At 38.3% G+C, this 19,443-nt stretch overlaps 1 protein-coding gene across 2 annotated transcripts in view; it reads left to right on the top strand.

The window, feature by feature from the left end:
• The window catches only part of THOC2 (THO complex subunit 2), a 121,078-nt gene that overhangs the window by 51,698 nt on the left and 49,937 nt on the right, over positions 1-19,443 (top strand). The window contains exons 10-14 of one of the 2 annotated variants that reach the window (XM_014569712.3): positions 327-482; positions 5,221-5,393; positions 8,958-9,153; positions 14,663-14,707; positions 16,664-16,705. In XM_014569712.3, coding sequence (XP_014425198.3) covers positions 327-482; positions 5,221-5,393; positions 8,958-9,153; positions 14,663-14,707; positions 16,664-16,705 — 612 coding nt within the window. The remainder of the gene's footprint in view (positions 1-326; positions 483-5,220; positions 5,394-8,957; positions 9,154-14,662; positions 14,708-16,663; positions 16,706-19,443) is intronic. The other variant, XM_006115394.4, reaches the window with a different exon arrangement.

Genomic DNA, 19,443 nt, shown 5'->3' on the forward strand with positions numbered 1-19,443 from the left:
ATCCCTGCATCGACCTAACTACATTGCTCTTAGATTGATTTCAATCCTTTTTGGTTTTTTGTTTTTGTTTTTTGAATTATTGATGGCTCTGAGAACAGTGTGCACTATGAGTCCTCAGCCTTTCTTAACTTGATTAGGGTATGCCATGAATGTATTGTTCTTTGAAGTGCTGTGGAAAGTTAAAACAAACCAAAAAAGGAAAAAGTCCTTCAAGAAGATGAAGGGATCTGGATTCTTCCCCTTCAAGCTTATTTATCAGAAAGTAGTTTCAGGTTATGTTAATTTTTCTTTATTGATCTTAATGACATCTTGTTTTATTTTCTCAGCTTCTTCCGGTAGATAATGCTATTCTTGAAGAACACAAACGAGAGATTGTGGAGGCAAAACAAATTGTTAGAAAACTTACAATGGTGGTTTTGTCCTCTGAAAAGACTGAAGAGAAAGAGAAGGAAAAAGACAAGGAAGAGGAAAAAACTGAAAAGGTATTTTTTCAAATGAGTTAACTATAATTGTAAATATAACAAGATCATTCCCATGAAAATTACTTTTTTGGCCTCTTCATACAATGTATCCAGTTGTGATAAGAAGCTTAATTGGCTGTTAATGTAAAACAAGACCAGAAATTTCCACTTGAGTGCATCTGACAAAGTGGGTTTTACCCACAAAAGCTTATGCCCAAGTAAATCCATTAGGGTATGTCTACACTTGCACCGTCTTTCGAGAGAGGGATGCAAATGAGACATTTAAAATTGTAAATGTAGCTGAGATTTAAATATCCCGCGCTTCATTTGCATAATCATGTTATGGCGCTATTTCAAAATACAAAACGCAGTGTAGATGCAGTTATTTCGGGAGAACACCCTTATTCCTCATAAAATGAGGTTTAACAGTTATTTCAGAAGATGGGTGTTCTCCCGAAATAACTGCATCTATCCCATGTTTTGTATTTTGAAATAGCGCTATTCAACTTCATTTGCAATTTCAAAAGTCTTCATTTGCGTCCCTCTCTTGAAAGAGGGTGCAAGTTTAGACATACCCATAGTCTTTAAGGTGCCATAGGATATCTTGTTTTGGCAGATGCAGACTAACACTTGTATCACTCTGAGACTTAAAACCAAAATTGTAATTCAACTGTTTTCTTCCCTGGAAGACCCATTTCAACTTCTGATGTAATTATTATTATACAAAAAACCCTTCCCCCACAAATATTGATATTAGTATCTCATCCTGTATTTATTCAGGGTTGTATATTCAGTTCTTCAGTTAAGTAGTTGGATTTTCTTTTTCTCTTCCTTGTTTCTTATCGCTTTCGATAAATATCACTCAAGGTTTGCCTACCTTTTGTGCTGGTTTAACTAGTTTTGGTATGTTGATAATTTTGGTAAGAAGTGTCATCATATAATACACAGTTAACTATTAACTATATGGGGCTAATCCAGTAAACACAAACTGTGCCAAAAGAACATTATTATTGTGCAAATCAAGCACTGAGAAGTTAGGAATGCCAGAATTAAGGTTGTCTGTGCAGCCCCATCATGCATGTTTATTGTGATACAATCTTTAATTACATCATCACATACTATTTTTTTCCACGGGACCTCTTCCTCAGTCCACAGCATGAACAGTCCTTCCTTAATGAGAAGGTATTCAGTATTTTTTTCTTCTCTTCAAAGTTCGTGTGGCCCATGCCTTATTTACTGTACACTATTTAAACTCTGTGCTGGAAACAGTTGTTAGTTTCTTTATAGGCTTCTTTATGGTGCTTCACTCACTCTAATGAATTTATTTTCATTAAATGGGGGTGCTTATCTTCATTTTACAGGTGGTGAACTGAGGGCAGAGAGATTAAGGTGAAAAATGTCCACTAATTTTGCATGCCCAGTTTGATTTACCCAGGTTCTGATTTGTCAGAATACTTAGGATTTTATAGCTCATTATATATTCAAGCATAGCTCCAAATGACTTCAGATGCACTAGAATTCTCAGCACTTCTGCAAATGTGACCCTGGGGTGTCAAGCTGGGGACGCAGAAAATGAGAATGCAATTAGTGACCACCTATGGAACGTTTGGTTTAAGTGACTAGCCAATCATGGTGGAGGTAGTGATAAAATCCAGACCTCGAGGGTGGCATTCAAGTGCCTTAATGATGAGGCTGACTATTTTTTGTTTTCCTGCAAGTCCCTGCCTAATTCACTATTTACATTCCAACTTCTACAACAAATGAAGTGAGGATCCAATAAGTCTGCTTTAGTACGCAACCCTGATTTGCCCGCAGAACAGTTCCACCCTTGGTACTGAATAAGGCAGGGATCCTATGGGGAAAATAACATGTGACTGTGACTGTGCAGTTTTTCACCTGGGGGGTTGAACTGTAGCTGCACAGGCAACCTCAGTATTCAGAGGAATTGTAAAGCTGTCTCTGAAAATCTTAACCTAATTGTTTTGTAATTAATATGAAAATAAACCTGTTCTAATCCATGATTTTTGATGCTTTTTTAATGTATGGAAGAGTTGGGCGAGAACATTGTAGAAGACACAGTTTATCTGCTGTGAAATAAAGATGGATGATGGAGCAGGATGGAGATGCTCATTACATCAATCTTTAGCTGTTATCTTCAGCGGTCGAAATTAATATTGCCTGAAAACAGACTGTTGTGAAAAATCAATGTTTTAATGTTCACAAAAGGCAGTGTACTCTTTTCCCTGTGGAGATGATTTCAGTATACTGAATAGTTTCAGAACAGAGGTAGTGAAAGTATGAGAGGTCACAGGAAAGACTAGATTTGTACCTATGAGAACAGTTACATTCACCGAATCTTAGGGTGTAACTGCACTTAAAATACTTTAGCAGCACAGTTTCATTGTACTGCTTTAGCACTTCAGTGTAAACATGCACTATGGGAATGAATGAATTTGTCTCATCACTGTAGTTAATATAGCTCCCCAAAAGGTTGTAGGTCAATTAAAGAGTTCTTTCATTGATCTAGTGCTGTCTACATGGGGGATTAGGTTGGCATAGCTTTGTCTCTTGAGGGTGTGGGGTTTTTGCATGAGAGATATAGTTATGCTGATGTATGTTTTTGGTATAGACCAGACTTCAGTCTTCTGTGTCCAGTAGTGAAAACATGTATTGCACAGAGTTGTGACAAAATAACACTGATCTGAAGACTGAAGCAGCAAGACAAGTAGTTAACACAGTACTGTTTTGGGAGTACACTTAGTACATGACCACTGAAGAGACACAAGTGACAAAAAATTGACATGACTGATAATTCTGAAAAAAGCTACGGGTTTGATGGTGAATGATAAAACCAAAAAAGACAATGTGAGGTTGAGATGCAATTTTATGCTTTTAACTTGTGTGAAAACAGAATACGTAGAAAGATAATTTACTAGAAAAAGGGATTCCTTTTTTGAGAGTCATGTTTGGAATAGGTGTTAAGTTAAAGTATTTTTACTTATTATTAAATGGTGACTCTGCTTTTTGCTGTACATGAGACAAATAAAAGCACCCTTCCTGTCCTTTAAGAGTGCCTCGAGCCCTCAATGTAGAATTACGGCACCATTTTGGAGTCTATTGATACCCATTTAATTTTTTAGAGTCTGATCTTTTTCTGTGCAAGGTTTTCTTTACCACTGTTTTACTACCTTTACGCAACATTTGTTTGGTACTTTTTGCTAACCAGGAGGGTACATTATATCTATCCACGTTTATTTAGAACAGTCATATAGCTTCACCTACATTGATTCATATTCTTAATTTTCTGATTATGTAAGAAAATGGTGAGTTTACTAGAAGGTATTTTTCACTTGGGTTTAGTAGTAACAATATTTGGATGGAAATTGGAATTCAATCAAAAATGTGCAAAACCTCTTAATTCAAAAATTGTTTTAGTTATATAAAATACCTTAAGTATGCTGGATACATAAGAAAAAATATTTTCAAAACCTGAATGTCAGGTTATTAAAAAGCTGCAGATGGAGCCATATTATCACTCACTCTTTTCTTCACATTGCTGTTTGTGGATAGTTTCCCTGAGAAACTAATACATCTCCTAAAATTCTTTATTCCATGGATTTTCTTCCCACTGGATTTTACCTACCACATTTCTGATTTTGTTTGTCTGCTTTTATGAATACCATAGTCCTTATGCTCTCTCTTCCTTAGAATCATGAAACCTATCATGTCATGATCTCCATCGCCCAAATTGCTTTTAACATTCTAATTTGTAATCAATTCCTGCCTTATCAAATTTAAAATGGCTGTTCTCCTAGTAAACTTCCTCCAGTGTCTACACCAAGAAATGCTCCTAACTCATTCCTAACTTACTAGACATTTTGTATTTTGCCATATGCTATAACCTCTGAGTTATTAACTGATATGTCAACTACTCACCTCATTTGGAATCAGGAGTATTCAGTCATGCAGTAGCAGAGCCAAAAAAACCAAAAATACAATACTAGGTTAAACATAAAATACTAAAAAAAAATTAGGAAAGCTGAATTTTTCTTCTGAAATGTTTCAAAGCTGTATTAAATCAAAGTTGAGTTGTGAAGTTTTGAAAGTACAACCATAACATTTTGTTAAGAAGAATTCAAAGTTACGAACCACCTGTCTTCCTGAGGTGTTCCTAACTCTGAGGTTCTATTGTATTACTTTTCCAATAGATTTCTGGGCAGTTAAAGTCCTGTAGGTTGTTCTAGAAATATTTCATCTCCTTCCACCACCATATTTGGTGGTCTATAGCAGTACCATGACCAGTAGCCTGTTTCTCTTTCCTTTTCTATCTTCACCCTGAGACTTTCAGCTGGTCACGACTAAATACACTGTTAAGTTCAGACTTTTCAGTTTTCTAACAGCACTTTGTGCACCGTAATTTTATTTATTATACATTTTCCTATTAAACAAGAAATTCAGTCTCATTTTTAAAAACAATATTCACTACTGCAAGGAACAATACCTTAGAATTAACATGTAATTATTGAATTGCTGAAAGGTGTGATCATATCTTGCGAACATTTTAACTGATTTTTTTAAAAATGTGCAATAGGAGTATTTACCAGAGGGTAAAACACGTTTGAAATAATTATGGTGCATAGAAAATGAATTACAGCATCTTGTATATTTTAACACTTTTCTGTGTAAGAGGAAATATTAGGAGGTTTTAGGAATGCACTAAATTTTTTCACTCCGGTTTCTTGTCTGCTATCTTTTTCAGCCACCGGACAACCAGAAACTTGGTTTGTTGGAAGCTTTGTTAAAAGTTGGTGATTGGCAGCATTCACAGAGTATTATGGATCAGATGCCTCCATTTTATGCCACTTCACACAAGCCTATTGCCATTGCCCTTTGCCATCTTGTACATGTTACCATTGAGCCTTTGTACCGCAGGTAAGATGAACATCTGTCTTGCATTATTGAATGTTGAGAATTTGTACAGGATATGTAGAAAATGTATTAATCATCTTTACAGATTCTGTGAGGCTTAGATGTATGTGTTGTGTGTCTTTGTTAGGATGAGATTAAAACTCATTATGAACTAGATAGGAGAAAAAAGCTTAATTTAATAAGGACAAAGGCAAAGTAGTTAATATTAGGGATGTAAGAGTGCAGCTGTTTAAACAGGTAGCCTATAACCACGAGCTTATCGGTTACCCAAATGATACACAAAGCTCCTCGGGAGCCGCTTGCCACCCTGCGCTGCTGCTGCTTCTAATGCAGTGGTTCTCAGACTTTTTGGCCCATGGCCCACCTGGCTTAATGTGAACCTTTCTGTGGACTGCCAGTTGCTAATGGGAGTTCACTGTTAATTATATAATTATGTCTGAGCTATTTTGCTAGTGCTGCAGCTAGGGAGAATGTTTTAATTTAACCAGTAATAAAGGAAATATTAATTTAAATTATTAAACAGACTAAGCACTTTATCTTCCTTATATTAGTTTATCAAACTTCATATTAAATAAAGTAAAATATGAATTTATGTCCAACACAAAAAGTTGCCATGTTTTCTTTCTTTATGGCATGTGTAGGTAACCTTTTTTGGATCGGGGTCACTGATCCACAAAAAAACCCAAAGCAAAATCAAAACTCTCCAAAAATCCCCAATCCTCATTGATGTGGCTCCTAACTGAGACAGTTCATTCCTCTGGCACTCCAGCCCCACTGCGGGGATGCGGAGGCACAAGGAGGACTGAGGTTTAGGGCTTCCGATAGGCCACATTAACTTTTCTGGAGTTCTAGGATTAGTGGATTTTGTGGACCTCCCTAGGCTCTGGGGTTGGGTTAGAAATGAGGGGTTCAGTGTGCAGAACAGGCTTGCCAGTGAGAGGGTCGAGGTGCAGGATCTGGGTAGGATGTGGGGTAGAGGAGGAGATGAAGGGGCAAGGTCTGATGGAAGGTAGGGTTCAGGAGCCAGGCTGGGACTAGGGTGTCTGTCCAGTGGGGAGGATGCAGGAGCTGGCTGGAGGTAGGGTTTCTGGTTGGGGCAGGGGCAGGTGGTACAGGAGCAGGCTGAGAGTAGGTGTCTGGCCAGGAGGGAGCTGCAGGTGCAAAGGGGGGTGGAGGAGCAGGCTGGGAGTGTGCGATCTTTACAGCTGGGGGAGGGGAGAGTATGAGGGGGCTAGGAGTGCAGGGGGCTAGGCATGAGGGGAGTCACTTGCCTTTGTGCCCTGCGCCAGTCGCAGGCACCACCTCCCACTGCTCCTATTGGCTAGATTCTGGCCATTGGGAGCAGCTGGGAAACCGCCAGGCAGCGTGTCCGTGTGCTGCTCTTCCCTCAGCTGGGGAAGGGAGAGCAGGAGTGTTTCTTCCCCATGAGCTGCATTGCTCAGTGAGGCTCAGGGATACTCGCCTTCCCCCTCCCCCCCGAAGCCGATGCTGGTGTTCCAACCATGTGGTGAGGCTGGAGTTCCAGTACAGGCAGTCCCCGGGTTACATTGATCCGACTTACATCGGATCCCTACTTACAAATGGGGTGAGGCAACCCCGCACTAGCTGCTTCCCCCCAGTAGACCAGGGAGATGCGAAGCTAGCGCCCCCACCCCCAGCAGATCAGGGAGATGCGGAGCAGCTTTTCTCAGCAGACACCTCAGCTTGAGAATAAAGGACTGAGGGAAGTGAGGTGTGGGAGAATAAAACTGAGCTCTGGAGAAATATTTGGTTAGAGTTTCCCCTACAATATGTACCAGTTCCGACTTACATACAAATTCAACTTAAGAACAAACCTACAGTCCCTATCTTGTACGTAACCCGGGGACTGCCTGTACTAGCTCTCTTCTGTGGGGGCGAAGAGAGAGGGAGCTGAGCTTGAGCTGTGGACCACCTGGGAGGTGGCCCAAGTGGTTCGTGGACTGCAGTTTGAGAACCCTTGCTCTAATATCAGAGGTGGGAGCTAACACATGCAGGGAGCTGTCTTAAAAGCTGGCTCCTGGCATGCATTGGCTCCCAGAGAGCTGACTGCTGCTTCACATGTAATGGCTGAAGTTTTCAGCGGTTATACTGGTACTCAGTTGCACACATTTTAATATATCTAATTAATGTAGGGTGGAATTTGCCTGCCTTATTAAATACCCAGTAATTGAGCTCTGGATGGGGAGAGGAAAAGGGGAAACCTATTTCTTTCCTGCCAGCCTCTTATAGCCCCCTGGTTAATGAGACCACTAGCTACTTCCCATTGCCAATTAGGGCTTGGGTTGCCTCAGCCAGCTCCAATTAACCTTTTTCAATGGAGCTGGGATAATGGAAGTCTAATGGAAGTCTGGCTCAGGATTTTCCCAGCCAGCATCTTGTCACACTCTGTTTAATTCTGTCCTCAGGTTACACAACTCTCAGTCAAGTTTTTATGGGTTGTACATGTATATTTAAGGCAGAATTGATTCACGATGGCTAATAACTGAAAAATGGACAATCATCAGTTTATTGTACGTTGATCTAACTGCTGGTCAAAATGAGCCTCTAAGCCAGCTGGCTCTTCATTGAGTATAATAATTTTTCCTAGCTCTTGCTCTACAGGGTGCATTCCTGGGTTCAGACTTTTTATATGACTTCTACTGGTTCCACTGGCATGCTTGTTCCTATCCCTTTCTGTGCTCCTGGATTGATACCTTTTATCATGGACATGGCTTGGTAGTTGAGAGACCATAAGTGGCCTTAGATTGGTATCTTTATGGCTTCTTAGAAATTGTCATTTAACAATGACAATCCTGGGTAGGTTGCTCGCTGGAATACATCATACAGCAGCATTAGACTTGAGTTCAGCACATAACATAGAATAGATTTCCTAATCCAAAATGGAGTTCGCAATTTGATCCAGACACATCTCACTCTGCCACTCATAGTAAACATAGTACTTGGGTACCTTTCTGATTTTATGTTATTATGCTGAGTTTTTACAGTAATTTTTGTTTTGTATTGTATTGACTTCACTGCATTTCTGTTTTTATTTTTATTCTAAACTCGTTTGAAAGTTATGCAAACAATAAATGTCCATCTTTGATATTGCTCAGGTCAATAGAGTTGCCCAGTCCTTTTCTGATTATTAAAGCTAATCTTAAATATTAGACAGTTCAAAGGACAAGTTTAATTAAAAAAGAATGTCACTTAATGTACTTGTATTTACTTTAAAAACTAATTATTTAATGTAGTATGAGTTTTTACTGTGTTTAAAATATTTTAGAAAATCCTATTTTATACCTACATGTAATGATTTTGTAGTTTTTTATTTAATTATGGAACAACAGAATCTCTTTGATAATAAGAGGGTTTGGGGATGAAATCCTGATCTCATTGAAGTTGTTAGCTCCCACTGACTTCAATAGGTTCAAAATGTTATTGTTGTATTGAAAAAAACTCAGAAAATAATATAGCAGCATAGTAACTAAAATCACTTCACTAATAAATTGGTTTTCCTGATTGTAAAAGTGAAGAATGTGAAACTTCATAATTCTGTTTTCACAGAGTTGGAGTACCTAAAGGAGCTAAAGGATCACCAATTTCCAATTTGCAAAATAAGAGAGCACCAAAACAAGCAGAAAGTTTTGAAGATTTGAGGAAGGAAGTGTTCAACATGCTGTGTTATCTTGGTCCTCATCTCTCCCATGATCCCATTTTATTTGCAAAAGTGGTTCGCTTAGGAAAAGCATTTATGAAAGAGGTTGGTAAGATAGAGCTACTTGTCTAAACTTCTTGATGGAAACATACTATTCCTGTATGATGACAGTAAAAAGATATTTTATTAGATACTTGTTATGTGTTCACATGCAGAAACAGAAAATGTCCAATAGCTTTTTAAAAGGACAGTTTCCAGATGTTCCAAATAAGCATTTTCTCTCTGTTTATAATAGTTAAAAAAGATCACTTATTTTAAGAGTAAACCTCAGAAGTTTGTTATAAATTTAACCAGTTAAGGTTATAACCAGTAAGCTAATGGCTAGGTTCTCACTGCAGCCCTTCACTTTTCTCTTAAATTGCTGCCGCCACCCATTGATCTTTAGTATAGCTTTTTTATGAAGTTACTGGAGGGCTGTGCCCTCTGCTCATTACACTCACATACCTCCCCTCCCCTCTCTTCTGACCACTTTTGCTTTGCTGAAAGAGTCAGTTGATGCTGATGACGTGATGATATTCTGTCACCCAGCAGGAATACTTTGTTGTCCGGCAGGAAATTTTATTTTTTTTATATATATATATATATATATATATATATATATATATATATATATATGGAGATACTTTGTGTAGATAACTTTTTATGAAAAAGCAGTATAAAAATGTATTAAAGTTTTTGCACTGGAAAAAGTTGAGGTTGATTCTGAAGGTCATGATAAATTAAAAAAAAAAAATATTGGACCAGTTTTAAAAAGTTTGTTTCTCCTCATCTCTTAGGTATCATGGTGAGTGGGGGGGGGGTGATTTTTTTTTCCCCTCCCTTTTAGTGAAAGAAATAGTGGATACTAAATCAAATTGATCCCAGTGCTTGAATATGTTAAGGAGCTATCTTCTGTCTGCACTGCTACCATGATGATACAGAAGCTATCTTTCATATGGTTAATAAGGATAAGTTTAGTTCAGAGGGCTATGAAACCTTTTAAATCCCAAAGTAATTTTATTTTTTAAGTGGACTCTTTTGGGTTCTGTTTGGCAATGGCCCTTACTTTTTCACAAAGTCAGCATCAAGACTCTATTGTGATCTTTTTATTTAAAAAGTGCGAAGGGGAGTTTTTTTGTATTATGAACTCTACTGGAGTGTAGTCTAGAGATCCAGTCAGGACCACAGGATTGTTTTCTGATTCTGTTCCAGGAATATTCTGTTTGATACAGTACAGGTTTGTCCACTTTGCTAACATGCCTCATCTTTCAGGTCACCAGTGCAAAACTATAAAAACATTTGAAGCTTAAAAATAAAAATGAATATTAAAACTTGGTGTAACTTGCATATTTGCATTCTATAATTAGTTGTTTCCCCACACTTTCCTCTCTTCCCCTGGCTTTTTCAAAGCTTGCTGCACTCTCTTAAAATATGTCTACACTGCATTGTAAGCCCAAGGTTCAAACTCAAGCTAAAGCCTGACCCTCTACACACAAATCGCTCTAAGCCAGTCAAGCCAGATCAGGTGGAGTTCAAACTCCATTGCTTAGCAGTGTAGACACATTCTTGCTGGACTTCTACTCCGGAAAGCCACCAAAAGCATCCCACAGTCCTGCAGGCTGGCTTTTTATCCTTTTGGACAGTCTGGATGGTTGGATAGTCAGGTTTTCCAACATAGCACCTCTAAAAAAGGGCCAGAGCCACATTTTGGACTAAATATGGTTGATCTTGGGCCTGCATTGAAGCTCCAGATTGGGACACAGGGTTCAACAGTTCTTAACTGCAGGTTACAGACAAATGTAGATGGTCGTGCTTTGGTTAACAAACCCAGGATCTGTTAATACATGTTATACTAATCCTGAGTTTACCTTGTAGTGTAGACATACCCTTATTGGCCAAGTAGCATGAGTAAAATATCACCAAAAGCTGGTTGACTCAAACTGCAGCAAGATGAACAATCCAGATTCTTCCATTTCCAGTAGTAGTTGAACAGTATCATTGTAATTTGTAACTTCTCCTTCAATTCTCGTTCCTCCACTTAGGTGGATGGAACTATTCTTTTACATCTTTCTCAAAGCCTGGAGAAAGTCCAGTGACTAGCACATCTCTCTCCTGCTTTCTTTAGTAGTGGGATCTGAATCGGAAAGTGTTTATGGTCTTGGTATTTCATTTAGTCACAGAGGGTGCATCTAGACTGGCAAGATTTTGCGCAAAAACTTGCTGCCTGTCTACACTGGCCGCGAGAATTTGCGCAAGAGCACTGACGTTCTAATGTAAGAAATCAGTGCTTCTTGTGCAAATACTTTGACACTCCCGCACAGGGATAAGCCCTCTTGCGTAAGAATACTTGCGTAAGAGGGCCAGTGTAGACTGGCACCTTAATTTCTTGCGCAAGAAAGCCTGATGGCTAAAATGGCCATCGGAGCTTTCTTGCGCAAAAGCGCATCTATACCGGGCACTGATGCTTTTGCGCAAAAGCACTTTCTAATATAGACACTCTTTTGAGCAAATACTTTTAACAGAAAAACTTTTCCGTTAAAATTATTTGCGCAAAATCATGCCAGTCTAGACGCAGACAGATTGTGTGACAGGGCCCTTCTGGCTTGCAAAATACTTAGTTGAGTAATTTACACTTTCCTGCATAGGTGTGATAATTTATGAGCATGTAAGAATACCCTAGTCCTGAATTCCCAGTCAATGCACTTTTCTACATATCAGAGGTTTGTTGTGCAGAAATTATAATAAAATACATGTGGATAGTTGACAGATTGTACTGTTTTTTCCGCATCATTTTCAGAACAGAACTACATTTAGCAAGCATACATATGTCCTACAATAATGTTATGGCAGTGGGGCAGGCTAATAGCTGTAAAATTCAAAATTTATGTTAAGTTGCCATAAAAATTTATTCTGATTTTGGAAAAGTGAGATCTGCCTGAGCAGAGGACAAGTATTAGTCTTAATCTGTTTTCTTCTTTTTTTTCTTTTTTAACCATTGCATTAGTGTGGCTTTTTATGTTCTTAATTAGTAGGGTGTTACCAAATTCACAGTCCATTATGACCAGTTTCACAGCAATAGGATTTGAAAATTGATAAATTTCACATTTTCAGCAGTTTAAACCTGAAATTTCATGGTGTTGTAATTGTGGGGTCCTGAACCAAAAGGAGATGGGATTTGTCACAAACCTGTTGTAGGTGGGTCATGTGATTGTCACCTTTACTTCTGCGCTTCTTCAGATCTGGACTCTGAACGTAGCAACCCCAGAGCTTCCTGCAGCCAGCTGCAGTAGGTTCCACGAGGTAGAGCTGGGTTTTATCTCCCCTGTGCTGCTGGGAGCACCTCAGCTAGGGGCTCTTAGCCGCTAGTCCTAGCTGACTTGGGGGAGAGAGTACTTGTTTTTTCTCTGCACAGCTGCAGAAAGCATTGCATCTCCTGCCCCCACACTCACTTCTTGTCCCGTCTTTTGCATTCCGAGCTAGGAAGCTGTCTTAGATAGGGCACTCCTAGGAAAAAGAGACATCAGATTTCATGAGAAAGGGCTTACTTCACGGCCCATAATGGGCTTTTCACAGCCATGAAATTGTTGGGACCCTATTAATGAGTCACTAAAGCAAAAAATCATATTTCATGACCATTACGTCTATTTTACTTAATAACAACTTAGAATATTGAGAGAATTTTTAAAGCTCTAAGCTTAATGGCATTTTTATTTCACTTTACAACCTTTAGCTTACCCAGAAGTAAGAAACCCAGATGACTCTGAGGGCTGTACAGGGTACTCAGTAATGAATCTGAATTAACTAAAGGTACACATTTAAAATGGCGAGGAATCCTGTGGCACCTTATAGACTAACTGAAGTGTAGGAGCATAAGCTTTCATGGGCAAAGACCCACTTCGCCATGCATCTGACAAAGTGGGTCTTTGCCCACGAAAGCTTATGCTCCTACACTTCAGTTAGTCTATAAGGTGCCATAGGACTCCTCGCCGCTTTTGCAGATTCAGACTAACACGGCTCCCCCTCTGATACTTGACATTTAAAATGGATTACTTAAACTTCAATAATATGCTGTGTGTATACTCTCATTCACTTAAGTGAATTAAATTCAAGTGTATCAAGGCAACTTTTATTCTGGATGAGTGTGTCCACACCGAGGGTTTACTGATGTTTAAATAATCCGTTTTGTACGGTTCCAGTTCAGAATTACATTCAGATACAATCCTGTATAAAAGGCTCTATCAAACATAGCTATGGTCTGTTCTTAGCCTTTCACCTCCCCTTTTTCTCATTATGGCTAGTTATTTTATGTTGGTTCTAGCAGTCTTTTTTTTTATCCCTTCCACACAGATGGTTTACAAAATCTCTTGAGGTGGATGGGCAAATGGGAAAGAGGAAGTGCAAATGGAGCACTCATTTGCATATGTCTTGCTCTCATTTGCATTTCCTCCTTATATCCCTTTTGCGCAAGAGGTTTTTGCGCAAAAAAGCGCTATGTAGATGGCTCCTTTTTGCACAAAAAAACCCTTTTGCTCAAGAGCCGTTCTTACTTAACAAATTTCCTTTTGCGGAAGAGGATCGTAGTATAGACGTAGCCTGTGAGTAATATGGCCACCTACCAGCAATAGGAATAAAAAAACCCAGTAATGCCAGCCTCATAAAAAGGTAGTTACACTGACATTATATTCCAAATGTGCATAAATCTGAAGAGATGCTATAGTACATAAGCCTGGCATTAGTTGTCATTTAACTTAAGAAATTTAGACAGAAAATAGAGTGCTCATTTATTTTACCAAGCAAACATAGTCTTGTGGTTTCACTACTAGTTGGATATAATGATAAACGTGTACAGTAAATTCAGTGTAATAAGAGATTTGTCTTCTGTGCTATCATGTTGAGTTTTGACCATTACAATTTATTATGAAAATGTACTTCACTTAGAGAAGTCCAATTGTACGTATTTTTTAAAAGTTTAGCTTAACTTCATTGTCATGATTTGATTAAATGCCTTGGAAAAAGGCGATCTTTTACTGAAATGAATTTTTTTCATCCAAGTCCTCTGCAGCTATATATTAACATGTGCTGTATTGGATATAGTTATATATGACATGTTTAAGGATTGTTCTACTGTAGTGGTCTAGTATCTTTTCATCTATTTTTTTTTCTATTCACAATTATTGACACTTGTAGTTCACTTTTAAAGTAGAATTGTTGATACCTATATTTAAGGACATGTTTTTAAAATGTGGGAGCATTCAGCTATGAATATTGGGCTCTGGTGCTTTCTGTTGGATTGGTCTAGTTATTTAAAGAGGTTGTTCTGGTTTCTGGGAAGAAATGTTGAAAAATAATTAAAAATTTAAGAATATACTATCGTATTTGTTTATTATGTCAAAGATCCATTTTTATCTGTGTTAGACACTTCATAATATTCTATTTTGTCATTTTAGTGGAAGATTCAGTATTTGAAATATGAATAGTTTAATATACATAAAGTGATAGTTTAAAGTGATAGTTTAAAATACGTAAATGTTATGCTTATGATGAGGATGAGCAACATTATAGCTGTTTGCTTTAGGTTGGAACTTCGAAGAAACTGAACAGTGAGGACAGAATGGTTAAGGTAACATAGGGAAAGTTATTTTTAATGCATATTGCAATCAGCATGTTATGTCAACTGTTTAAGTTTTCCCATTCATATTTAATACACATGATTGAAATATTTATAACCACAGTGGATTTATTTAAAATTGTCAGCTGACTAATCATACAGTAGTTAATAAGCCCAGGCTTCTAATAACACTGCAAACCTGGCTTTTGTGCTCAAACTTAACTATTTAAGTTAATACACATTCAACCCGAGTGGGACAGGATAAGAGGGACTGAAACAATTTAAAAATTAGGACTAAAAACTGAAATAGATACTGTTATTTCCCAAGGGGAATTCTGTAACAGTGTTATGGCTCCAAATGCAACAGTAGCAGAATTCCAACAGGAGAGAAGGGCGGCTTTAGAGGAGTTGATGCCTTAACTTTTATAAACAGGCTTGGAAATTCTGCTGTTCTAGAATATATAGTGAGAAAGCCAGATATATTTCCAACATGGCATTAAAATATAGTTAACAGAATAGTGACTTTTTTTAAAAAAAATGATAATGGTCTTTTATTCAATTGACCTCTTTGAACAAAAATAATGCATAGTTTAGTTATTCCATTAAAATGAGCATTATTTCATATATGACTGGATTTCTTTGAGAAATAAATCAACTTGCTCTTCGGTGGTGGCTTTGTATTTTTTGTTTTGAAAAATCTGAAATATAAAATTTGCACATGTAGTATCTACTTAAAATATAATTTTGTCAAAAATTAAACTTTGTGAACTCTATAAAACAAGTCTAGTATGCCAAAAACATTACATTTTTTGAAGCAGTAGGACACAGCATGCTAAGATTTAGTTTTTTGATCTTACTAGAACTTGGTGCACGTCACACATTTTCCAAATTAACATAGTCTTTCACTTGAAAATGATAGTGTCTAAACATATGTAGGACTCTGTTGCTTTTTCTTCCCCCAAAGTAAGATGGATGATACTAGCTTTGGTAGAAGGCTGCCTACTTTTTAAAAAACAAAACCAACCCTCAACATACCAACAAATTAGACTCCCCTCTCTTTGGTGTGCATGCAGCTCTAATTAACATTGCTTAGGAGACCTTCATGCATAGTCAGTCTCCCCCTCTCTATTATATATATATGCAGTTCAAGATTGTACATCACTAATGCTTATTTACTTTCCTAGTACAGCAGCCATTTGTTGGTTCAGCATTAATGTTGTTTCTAAAATTATAAACAGCTTTTAAATTCTTCACATAGTTGGAAATGTGTAATCTCTAAAGCTGAATATCTTAGTGAAATTTTGCTTTGTGTGAGTTCCCTAGCAAAACCTAATACGTGTATTGATTTTTGGGGACTATTTCTGATGTGGACTAAATCTTCTTTTAAAAGCTTTATAGAGTGAAATTTTGGCCCCATTGAAGTCAGAGTTCTGTTATTAACTTCAGTGGCGCTCATATTTCACCCTTGAATTGAAGTAAAATTAAATGAAAATGTATCTTGTATCATTGAGTTTGCATAAAATGCTTACGAATAATTTAAAATGTCTGCTTTCATTTCTGGGTTGAGTAATGAAAGTATTGCTGGATTGCAACATTTTCCACTGCAATTTCCGTTTTTTTAATTTTAAATTGAAAATTGCTTAAAAAAAACTTTTTAAGGTGCATAATAATGAGTAGCTGAATCTTCATGCAGACGTTACAAATGTTGAGTGAAAAATATTTTATTCAAAACAAATATTTGAATTGTTATTCTGTATAGGCAACAATATGTTAATCCTATACTGCAAAGAGAGACAGATATTAAGATGAAACTTTCATGCTACAATTTGGGAGTATTAAACCATTTGTGGGGCAGTCCATTAGATACAGATTTTTCTGAAGTAACTTTGAAATTATACCTATTTGGCAGTAATAGACTAACTTGATAATCTTATAATTCTCCAGTTAATATGAATGTCCTTTTTGTAGTTTCAGTCTGATGGAAACAAACAAGAAGATAAAGAGAGAATGGTGAGTTTTTTTTTTTTTAAGGTTTTGGTCCTGGAAATTTTTTATTTCTTTTAAAGATAACCTCTTTTCATTTACTCGTAATGTCATGCAACTGTAAGAAAAGTGCTGCTCTTTTAAATGAAATATTTCTCATTTTTTTGTGCTTGTGCGGTCCTTTTATTTTTTAAAACATCTTCTTTAGAAAAAGAAGCAAGTGAAAACTTCACATACTTTGCAACCCGCTCTTCTTTCTTCTTAGAAGATAGTCTGCTTCCTTGTTCAAGGATCTCAGCTTCTCAGGAATATCCTTGATTTTGCTCTTTTTGTACTGAGAAGAAATCTCATATCTAAAAATGAATTATAATTAGACATATTTCTTGGCAAACTTCTTCCTTTCTCTCTATACCCTATTGTAGGATGAAAATTGGCGTGGAGTAGTCTCAGGATTTTCATGGCTCACCTGTGTCACAACAGTCTTACTTTTTAAGCTATAAATATGTGGTCATCTTTACCACAAACAAGCCATGGATTTGTCTCCTCATTGGCTACAACCTGCTTATAAACAATCAGCTCCCTCCTCCCCCCCAAAAAATCTTTTCTTTCTTCAGCTAGCACTCTCCCTGCCAGATATTCTTCTTGCTTTTGCATTTCAGTAGCTGGGTTGCTCTATTTTTGTAGGTAGTGCTGTCTTGACTGTATTTTGTGCCTTGCTGATTTTATCTGGGAAAAGTGTAGGAAGATCTAGGAAAACAGTAACTAGAGCAGAAATTGTAGAAATATTTTATAGATAGATAATGAGTTATTAAATTATACTTTGCTAATCCCAGGAAATTAATTTTCCACTGGACTCTGTGATATTCCTGTGATATCCAGTTTATCAGCAAGCATAGGCATTCATTTGTAAAAGGTCTGATATTGAAGCAGCTCAATTTTCTATAGCATCCTACTCCTCCTGTATTTCACATGCTACAGTTTTTTGATTTATTGATGTATCAGAGGGAGAATGTTTGCACAGTATTGCTTAAAGGTGTTGGATAATACCTGGGTTTCTGGTTCTTGTATCATCTGTTTGATAATAGTAGTTTAAAATTTTCCTGTGGCACTGAGCTTATATTAACAGTTGTACTGTACAGTAAAACTCCATTGGTCCGACATTTGATGGTCCGGCACTCCTGATGGTCCAGCACCATCAGGAACCCGGAAGTGCTCCGGGCAGCTGGACCAAAGGAGCTGCTCTGCCCCTGGCTTCCCCGATTCAGCCGCTGCTGAAACTGACCAGTGGCTGAATCGGGGAAGCCGAGGGCAGAGCAGCTGGAGTGCTGCCGGTAGGTCCCATAGCGCTGCCTCTCGGCGCTGCGGGACCAACCTGGCAGCACCCCAGCTGTCCCCGATTCAGCCGCCGCTGAAACTGACCAGCGGCTGACTCCTGGAAGCCTGAGGCAGAGCAGCTCTGCCTCGGGCTTCCCGGAGTCAGCCGCTGGTCAGTTTCAGCAGCAGCTGACTTGGGGACTCCTGGGGGCAGAGCAGCTGGGGTGCTGCCAGCTTGGTCCGGTAGTGCCGCCCCTTGGCACTGTGGGACCCACCCGGCAGCACCTCAGCTGCTCTGCCCCAGGCGTCCCCAAGAGCAACTGAGGTGGTGCCAGGTTGATCTTGCAATGCCAAGGGGCAGCGCTACCGGACCAACCCGGGAGCACCCCAGCTGCTCTGCCGCAGGCTTCCCGATTCAGCTGCTGCTGAAACTGACCAGCAGCCGCTGAATCGGGGATTCCTGTGGCAGAGCCAGGCTATCGGAAGGGGGAGCTATGAGGTGTCTGGGGTGGCATCCCTCCCACACCAGCCTAGAACCCTCATAGCCCCCCCTTCCGATAGTCCGGCATATCTGATAATCCGGCACCCCCTGGGTCCTAAAGATGCCGGATTATCGGACGTTTACTGTAGCATTTAAGTTATTCCTTTGCTTAAAGATATAATGTCACATTAAAAATAGCCATTTATGAGACTGCTGTACTGCTGTTGCTACATGCAACACCTAAGATTACCATAATTAGGTTTGCAAAGATTGTTTTTCATTAAAAGTCCATTAGCTTTGATTTCATTGTAGATATATATAAACCAAAGAAAAATAATACCATTGATGATGATCACAGTTTACAGATACAATAAGAAAAGTTCTGCTTGAGAATTTATTAGAATTTAAGGATGTTAACTTTGTTTGTTCTGGTATGTGATGTTGATCATTGGGTTTTAATGGTTATAAAGCTTTACCTTTTTTGAATCTCATCTATTGTCATTAAATTGTCTGACTTCTGACTTAATTCCCATAATTTCTTGCAATGAACATTTAAATTGATAAAAATGGAGAAAATGCTTAAAAATAAAAACGATCGATCACCTTCTCAAAACTTTTGTTCTTACTGATATGTTGCTCATATCGATTCCAGTTAGGTTTGTGCATGCTACATACACAGTCAGCAAGTTTTCCCCTAGCAGCACCTATCGGGTCAGGTATGGTGCCCCTCCTGGAATGGCACCTTCATGGCCCCACTGACCTGGTGCCTACCAGCTATTTTGACAAGGGGGAGATAGGAAGTTCTAGTATTGATATGAGCAACTCATCTCTAAGAACAATAGTTATGAGAAGGTGAGTAACCATTTTTCTTCTCTGAGTGCTTGCTCATATTAATTCCAGTTAGATGACTCCCAAACCCTACCCCTGTGGCGGGCTCAGATTATGGAATCACAGAATGGAGCGCTGCTTT

Source organism: Pelodiscus sinensis, chromosome 13, assembly GCF_049634645.1.
Source record: "Pelodiscus sinensis isolate JC-2024 chromosome 13, ASM4963464v1, whole genome shotgun sequence".
NCBI lineage: Eukaryota > Metazoa > Chordata > Testudines > Trionychidae > Pelodiscus > Pelodiscus sinensis.